The sequence below is a fragment of the Coregonus clupeaformis genome, chromosome 12 (genome assembly GCF_020615455.1).
Source record: "Coregonus clupeaformis isolate EN_2021a chromosome 12, ASM2061545v1, whole genome shotgun sequence".
Classification (NCBI taxonomy): Eukaryota; Metazoa; Chordata; class Actinopteri; order Salmoniformes; family Salmonidae; genus Coregonus; species Coregonus clupeaformis.
In genome coordinates, this window is record NC_059203.1 from 54586488 (window position 1) to 54595557 (window position 9070).

The window sequence follows — 9070 nt, forward strand, 5'->3', positions numbered from 1 at the left end:
TCCTAGAGGAAAACCTGGTTCAGTCTGCTTTCCACCAGACACTGGTAGATTAATTCACCTTTCAGCAGGACAATAACCTTAAACACAAGGCCAAATGTACTCTGGAGTTGCTTACCAAGAAGATAGTGAAAGTTCCTGAGTGGCCAAGTTGCAGTTTTGGCTTAAAGCTAATTGAAAATCTATGGCAAAACCTGAAAATGGTTGTCTAGCAATGATCAACAACCAATTTGACAGAACTTTAAGAATTTCTAAAAGAATAATGGGCAAATGTTGCACAGTCCAGGTGTGGAAAGCTTTTAGAGACTTACCCAGAAAGACGTACAGCTGTAATCACTGCTAAAGGTGCTTCTACAAAGTATTTACTCAGGGGTGTGAATACTTATGTAAATTTGATATTTCATTTTCATTTTCAATAAATTAGCAAACATTTCTAAAAACATTATGAGGTATTGTGTGTAGACAATTATATTCAATCCATTTAGAATTCAGGCTGTAACACAAAAACAATTGAATAAGTCAAGGGGTATGAATACTTTCTGAAGGCACTGTGCATGCACAGCCTCTGTGGAAAGTCGACTGGTGTGTGTGTGTGTGTGTGTGTGTGTGTGTGTGTGTGTGTGTGTGTGTGTGTGTGTGTGTGTGTGTGTGTGTGTGTGTGTGTGTGTGTGTGTGTGTGTGTGTGTGTGTGTGTGTGTGTGTGTGTGTGTGTGTGTGTGTGTGTGTGTGTGTGTGTGTGTGTGTGTGTGTGTGTGCATGCATGCATGCGTGTGCGTGTGTGTGTGTGTGTGTCCGTGCCTGCTCTATGTAAGCATGTCTTCATCCACATGCTAAACCCACACAGACGCTCCGGCACAGGACCCAGCATTATTACTGTTCCACCCACAAGCTCAGGGCTGGCAGGGGAAACATAGAAACACAATGGCCAGAATGGACTAACTCAAATCTAGATCATATTTCAAGACACACCTAATATGGCCAATACACAAGTATGTCAATATTACTTGCTGATTGTCTTGACATTGAACCCTGGACCAATATGGTTGTTCTGCTGTTATGTCCACGGAACATAAATGACTGTTCTGGTATCTCCATTCATTTCTATGAAGATAACCACCAACACCATGGAACATTGCTTTGAATTGGAATATCCATTCTACTCATTCTAATTATGTAGGGAAACTCAGCAACTCATCTCACATCCCCAAAGACCTGATCCAATTCAACTATTTAAAACTAAGAAAGTGGCTGTAGGGTGAAGCAGCATTTTGATATAAACAGGATCCTAAGAGAAGAGTCCACTGAGGAGATAGCTAACTAACCAGGGATCAACAACAGACATGTTGACCACACACAGGGGGCATCTGTATTCAACTTGTCTCTTGGTCTCCTGGGAGTTCAAATGACCCCCACAAAACCATAACTCTGATTTAAGGCTTTCCAGCAGTAACCGAACACTTAGTAAAGGATCAAGTTAAACCCTGAGGGTCCATACTTACAACATATTCAGAAGGAAAATGGGTACATATACCATATGTGTGATGTACATGAGATGCCATGGTAGTTCCTCTCTGCCACCTAGTGGTCTCTAGAGGTATTATATGAAAGAGCAACACCAATGTAAAAACAGTACTTTTATTTAGTGTATCCACATGAATCCAGGTATCAGTCTCTACTCAGAGGTATCAGTCGCTACATTGTTGTTCTTTCCTGTTTTTTTTGTTGAGGACATTACATCTTCCAATTCCTGAGGCAAAGAACAGTACATTTTAAAACAGTACAAAATAGCACATTGAAAATCCCAAATCATAAACAAAAGTAACACTATATATATTTTTTTTTAAACGATCTGTTCACATGAGTCTGGGATAGGAATTCAAAGGTGGTTACTATTTAGCACTTTGTGACAAATGTATTTGTGAAAAGCACTATATACATCAAATTTGATTTATTGATTTGATTGATTGGTTGGTTGAGATCAGCCATCAGAGTGAGTGTGCAGTCCCTTGGTATTACGGTATGGCTTACATTACAACACCTTATCCTGGTTCCTTACCACCATTATTGGGCAGACAAACAACATCCATAACAATACAGCAAACAACCTCAAATCTTTATCCAGCACACCCACAGAGAAAACCTTGACAAATATATTCAAACGGTAGAAAAAAGACACCACAGAGTAAGAGTCAAAGGTGCTGTTGGACTCACAGCTCATCCTTGTCTGTTTGTGAGTCCGAGGATGATTTGAGATCAGTTTTCGAGTCTTTGGAAACCTTTTTGACAGGGGCTTTCTCTGTCTTTTTTGCCGCTGGCTTCTGCTCTTTTTTGTACGTTTTGGCTGCTGCCCGTTTGACATTTGTTTTTGTTGCAGGTTTTGCTTTAGCCTTGTCTGCTGTCTTAGTGTTGGCTTTGTCCCCTGCTTTAGCCTTGTCTGCTGTCTTAGTGTTGGCTTTGTCCCATGCTTTAGCCGCTGTTTTAGTCGTCGCTTTGGTCTCTGATGCATCCGCTGCTTTGGCTTTCGTTTTCACCAGCTCTTTCACCTTAGCTTTGTCACCCTCTTTTGCAATTAGTTTTTCTGCGTGCTTCTCTATCGGCTTCTCATCCTTTTTATCCTCTGGTTTATCAGATGGGTTTTCACTAACTGTTTCTGCTGGTACCTCAGGCTTCTTCTCTGCTGGTTTGTCATCTGGTTGGTCTGCCTGCTCCTGTACTAGGGGTGCAGCTTGACCAAGAAGCGCATACTGGTCAAAAGGTGTAAGCTGTGGTTCTGAGCTCTCTGTCGTTGTCTCTGTGAACTCTGTGTCTGTAGGAGTGGAGAACATCTTCAGCATCTCTTGAGCTTGGATCCGCTCCTGGAGACACACACACACACAAACGAGGTAAGACTGAAGCAAGAGAAACTGATTAAATGTAGATTAATCAGTAAGTGGAAAGTGTTGCTTTCTCCCTCAGATTACAAAATAACCCATCACAACATAGAATGAGAGAAACAAAGACTATACATGATTCCAGATTAACTGATTGACAGATATGTGTTACCTTCTCCTCATGTTTGGGGTCAAGGGTGAACCACAGGGCCACAGCACACCTCTGGCCCTTAGTGACCGCTCTTACCCCGTGAGGGTTCTCATTCCCAGCCCCGAACCCAACCACACGACCACACTGAGGACGCACCTCTGCCTGGACAACACAGGGCAGTGACATCAGTCATCATATGCTCAATTAACTTCTACCTTAAAGTAAATCAAGGAGAAACAACTGTTTATACTTTGCAGCACTCAAAACCACATCATTGATTGACTCTTACTGTGACAGTTTTGGCATCCAGTTCAGTGAAAATGAAATCTCCTCCTTCAAAATCATCATTCAGATAGAGGATGGCGCTAAAACACAACAGGAACAAGAGAAGTGTTTTAAAGACAGTGGTGCATGATGATACCTGCAAGTGCAGTAGATGTTGCCGATACCTATGTTATAAGCAGATGCATGGTGTGAGTACCTGTAGTCTCTGTGTGTGTATGCGTGCATGTGTGTGTGTGTGTGTTTGTATACCTATAGTCCCTGTGTGTGTATGCAGGTGGTTCTTTGATGCACTCGTTGAGCTCAGAGACCAGCAGGCAGTTGTCTGCATGAACCGGGTGACTCAGGTCGTCACGGTCATCCTGCTTCTCTGTACAGACAGAGGATGGAAACATAACTTACTGTATGTCTATACACTCAGACAGGCAGGTGAATAAGGTGGGTTAAATGACACATCCTGGATTTGATATAGACAACTTGAAGAAAATAGAACATGTTGTTTTCCCATTGTGGTGAATTCCAAAAATGACCTAAACTCATTCTGTCTGACAGTCAGGCACAATACTGTCCTGGGGGCCCACCATAGATTACTTTCTCACCGTCGATAGCGGAGCGGCAGACCAAGTGGGAGTAGGAGAAGTAGAGAGGAGAGTCCAGACGGAAGTACGACTCCAGGACCCCACGCACCTTCTCACTCATGTCAAAAAACAGGCGGGCACTTTTCAGGGGCACAGTGCCCTCCTGTCCCAACTGTAGAACAGGACAAGATCATCAGAAATAGGTGCTTTCTTATCACTAACTCACTGGTAACAACTTTACATTGATGCCATTGGGCTGGGGCTCGGCTTTAGATAGGTTGGAGATAAAGCTGAGGCTAGGGAGTGAAGCTAGCTGGGGTTGGGGTTGAGTGAAGTTGAACGTACTGGGTTAGGGTCAGAGTTGGCAGTGCTGGGTTGGTGGTGTTTGGGTTATGGTTTGGTAAGCAGGGCTGTAGTTTGTAGGGTCAGTAATGTACCTTAATAGCCTTGAGGACGGTGACTCCTTGGAAGCTCTCGCTGGGGGAGTGGGGGGAGGGGCGGCCTTGGTACTCATCACCTTTCAGCGCAGCCGCCTGACAAACACACAGCGTCAACACACACAATGACAGAATCATGCACACAGTTTTAACACACAGGCCATCATAAACACAAACTCCATTAACACACATTCAACATACACACTGTCAAACACGTGCAAACACTGTCAAACACATAGACTAACTAGCCCTGACTCCCACTCACATTAGAGAGGTGGGTGAGCTCTCTGCACTCGTCATTCGAGATAAATCCATCAAGTAGAACCCTCTGAGACCCATTCAGCTGCTTAGACGACATGGTAATGTTGATGTCATCAAACAACAGAGGACCACCTGGGAGCGACAGGGGGAATGAATATAGAGAGAGGGGCATGTCAGAGTGTTCTACACAGTCCACTGACATTCCCACACTTCATGCTCTAAAAACCCTACCTTCTCGTACGATCTTGGCAATGTCAGTCGACTCCTTGTTCTTCTCCTCCACCAGAGTTTCAATCTCCTTCATCAGATTCCCAATCTCTTCAGTGATCCTTGCCGCAGTCTCCCTGTCTGCCCTGCAGAGGGCGCCAAAGAACAGGTTAAAAGGTTCAATCATATTGGAGAGCAGATCATATTCTGAAATTGAGAGCATACATGTATGTACTATGTACCAGTGAATGCTGGTGTCACTTTAAATTAGAGGACGGATCATTGTAATGGCTTGAATGGAATGAATGGAACAGTATGTTTGATAACTTTCCATTCATTCCATTTCAGCCATTACAATGAGACAGTCCTCCAATGTCTCCCTCCACCAGCCTCTACTGGTCTGTAAGTGTGTTTCTCTTACTTCTGCTTCTCTCTCAGTTTGAGGGGCATGACGTCTGCAGGGGTCCAGGAATCCTGCAAAGGGAAGGAAAGGATGTGAGATCACATGCTAAAACCACCTGATCACCTATCTTGCATGTAGAAACAGTGAGACACAAGAGAAGATAAGAGACATGTTAACCTACTGGATCAACAAAGGTGATTCCAAACACTTCATAAGCAAAGTAGAGCAGCTCCTTCTCCAACAGGGACTGCTGAATGTGCTGTTTCACCACCTGGGAGGAGAGATGGAAGAAGTGGGTTGGAGGCATGGGGCACAGGTAGTTAGGTAGGGTGTGTGTGTGTGTGTGTGTGTGTGTGTGTGTGTGTGTGTGTGTGTGTGTGTGTGTGTGTGTGTGTGTGTGTGTGTGTGTGTGTGTGTGTGTGTGTGTGTGTGCGTGGTGCGTGCATGTGTGTGTGTGTGCACACCTGTCTAGCGGATATGGCTGCAGCCTTGTCCTCCCCCAGCACAGCGGAGTAGTAAGCCAGGTTCTGATTCATCACCTCCTCCTCTGGGTGGAACAGCAGGTATGTTTTAGCACACTCTATGGCTTGCTCATACTTCTCACCTGAGAGAGTGGGGAAGGAAGGGGCAAAGGAAGAGAAGGAAAAAGAGAGGGATAGGAAGAGATGAGAGGAGAGGAGAGACCGGCACATTCAGATACAGAGACAGACAGACAGCAAATCATCCTGATTCTTTCAGTGAATAGGGACTTAGACTCACTGTTGTAGTAGGAGAACTGTAGGTAGTTGAAGTGGGAAGGGAGGAAATCCTCAAATGGCTTGTCCTTTCCCGCAGTGGAGGCTAGCTCCACAGAACAGCTCTGCTTACAGTTCAGAATCTGCATGTAGTGGTCTGACAAAGACAGGGCAAACACAGGAGTACAGGGTTTAAGCTTTTATCCAAAACGTTAGCTTGGGGTTGTTTGGGGATTTAGTCTGTCTTAACACTCTATCTCACCTGTCATGGACTGGAACAAGTCGGCACTGTACTCCATGTAGTTGTACCCGTCGTAGTTGTAAGCTCCTTCGCAGAGCGCCCGGCACTCCTGGTCCGCGCTGAAGTACTCCTCCACCGCCGCTTCAAAGTGGTCGATGGCCAGACCAAACGAGTCAGAGCTGTAATACCGCTTCCCTGCAAGGAACTCTGCCTGAGAGATGGAGTAGAGAGCAGAGCAGGGATTCAGCAGAGCCTAGACCCTACCCCAACCGTGTGCCAATTAGGTCCCTTGTCACTTCCCCGGTGCCCTACGCCTGCCCTTTCCAAGTAGGCAAATGGGTAAATGGTTTCAGTCTGACTATGTGTGATTCTAACTGTTCTAAATTGTATATAACTGGTCCTTTGTTACTGGGATAACTGATACATTGTCACTAGGATAACTGGTGCATAGTTACTGTTATAACGGGTGCATTCTTACTGGAATAACGGGTGCATTACTAGGGATTAGTGGTGTCAGTCTCACCATGTGCGGCCGGGCCTCCAGGTCTTTGAAGTCCTCCTGCTGTACTCCGGCCATCATCCTGTAGTAGTCCAGGTTCTGCTTCATCTCCATGTGGTCTGGGTTGGCCAAGAAAAACGTGTTTGCCGCCGCCACAGCCTTATCCAGCTTGTTGATCTACACAGGTAAGAGAGATACTTAGTCCAACATAACAATGACACAACATCATATGAATAACTCTCACACAACAAGCAAACAAAGAGAAGTAGCACATTCTGACTCCAAAGGCTTCCCTAAATGCTCCACGTCTCAGAAGTCTTTTGCCATCTGACTAGGAGTCAGGACCTCCTGGAATGATGTAACAAATGTGTGAGCTGCAATCACCAGCATGCTGTTTCAGGCAACTAGTCATTATCCTATAGGCTTACTATAGTATACACAAATCTCAGTGGAGGCTGCTGAGGGGAGGACAGCTCATAATAATGGCTGGAACGGAGAAAATGGAATGGCATCAAACACCTGGAAACAATGTGTTTGATGTATTTCATACCATTCCACTGATTCCGCTCCAGCCATTACCACTAGCCCGTTCTCCCCAATTAAGGTACCACCAACCTCCTGTGATACATGTGGCCTAGCACCAGGGACTGTGTGTCTCTTTTACTGATTTTTGTGTTTCTGTTTGTAAATCAGTACATATTTTGTTCATATCTATTGATATTAGTAAATAGGCAACATGTATAAACTCTTTATGACCTGTGAATCTCAGGAACTGCAGGCCTTATAGGTTGCATGTATTTACTTTATTTAAGTAGCTACAATGTAGTAACCCGTTTATAAACATACTTTTAAACAAAGTTTGGTTTAGGCCTATTCTGTTTATGTATAGGCCTATTCTAACAATAGCTAAGGAAACTATTGAATGGCACGTATATAGATAGCATGCTGAAGCTGCTGAGTAGCTGCGCTTTTTGATGACAAGCCCCAAAAATCGAGAAGAATCCAGCGCCAGAACGTAAGCGGTCTGTCTACACAGCTAGACTCCACCTAGAGACGTGGCACGGCCGGCTTGGGGGTTGGGGAAAGCAGAGCACAGCGCTTAGCTTACAGTTAACGAATTGCTTGAGGGAAGTTTGAATGAAATTGGACAAAAAAGTTACATGACCCTTATTTTGTCATACAAGTGTGATAAATATGCACCTGGTAGACAGAGACACAAACAACATGAACATGTTGTGGAATAAGATATGATGCAGACGCATCTTACTCCACAACATGGGATACTGTCTGTGTGGAAGATACTTTGTTGCAAGCCTATGCAAGATATACAAATGTATAATGCATAACGTTATAGGGCCTATAAGGTCAGCCTTTTTTTATACCTTGAAGTATGCGACTTGCAGGTAATTGTAGGGGGTTCTCTTCTTAAACTCAAGGTCCACATCTTCAGTGACTTTATGGATAGTTGGTGGTCCAATTTTCTCACTTTCGCACGTATTTACACAATCAGCCCTTTTCATAATTTTCTGGAAAAAGCCAAGATCTTCCACGGAGCCAGCGCCTGGTATTGGCACAACCATGCTGGATAAAGGCTCCCCGAAAGCGCTCTGGTTGGCACAAGTTATCCGGCAATGCGCCTTCACCCTGCGGATCGCAGCCTTGTTCCGAAGCGCTCTCTCCATGTTCAGTATGACCGTCATCCACTCCCCCTTGTAGTAGGCTTCCACCGCAGTGTCGAACAGCAGATCATACGGTTCCATAATAACATTACTACTGAGCTGCACGTCCGAAAGACAATACGGGATGAGGCAAACGCATAAAATCGCCACAACTAAACGCCACTGCATTCTGGAAAATGGGACCTTTACGTGGAAAGGAGCAGTCGTCTGCAGACAAGGGAGCTGGAAGTTTAGCCGGGGCCTGCAAACTTCTGTCGGGGGGTGGAGTTAACCGGGAGCGGCTGAGCTGAACAGCCCCTGTGAGGTGCGCCACCGTCCCAGGACGCATAGTGCCGCTGTGGCCCCGTTCACTCTCTCATCACAGGCCGGCCATACATTTACATTTACATCATTTAGCAGACGCTACATCATTTAGCAGACAACCACTTTTTTATTATTATTATTTTATTTGTTTTATGTGGGGGGGGGGGGGGTAGACGGATTACTTTATACTATTCCAGGTATTCCTTAAAGAGGTAGGGTTTCAAGTGTCTCCGGAAGGCCATACAACATCAAGGTTCAATATAAAAATTATCAATAAGTATATAGGTCATATTAAATTGTTAAATTGTCTATTAGAGTATGATAACATCCCAGAAAAAATATGGGTAAAATGTGTCTCATAAATCATTTTTCTAAGATGTTATCACACTCTAAATAGCCTAGTCCATTTAACAATAGACCAACCAAGA

At 44.6% G+C, this 9070-nt stretch overlaps 1 protein-coding gene across 1 annotated transcript; it reads right to left on the reverse strand.

Annotated features, from left to right (window-relative positions):
- Positions 1–1618: 1618 nt before the first annotated feature.
- On the reverse strand, positions 1619–8587 carry LOC121577669 (prolyl 3-hydroxylase 1). Its single transcript, XM_041891439.1, has 15 exons — positions 8043–8587; positions 6685–6837; positions 6183–6372; positions 5946–6077; positions 5651–5790; positions 5368–5457; positions 5205–5257; positions 4808–4929; positions 4581–4708; positions 4316–4411; positions 3900–4050; positions 3553–3670; positions 3308–3383; positions 3040–3180; positions 1619–2852 (listed from the first exon to the last, which is right to left on the reverse strand). Exons 1-15 carry the CDS (start codon positions 8505–8507, stop codon positions 2205–2207), a joined length of 2703 nt encoding a protein of 900 aa, XP_041747373.1. The 5' UTR covers positions 8508–8587; the 3' UTR covers positions 1619–2204.
- Between the last annotated feature and the right edge of the window lie 483 nt (positions 8588–9070).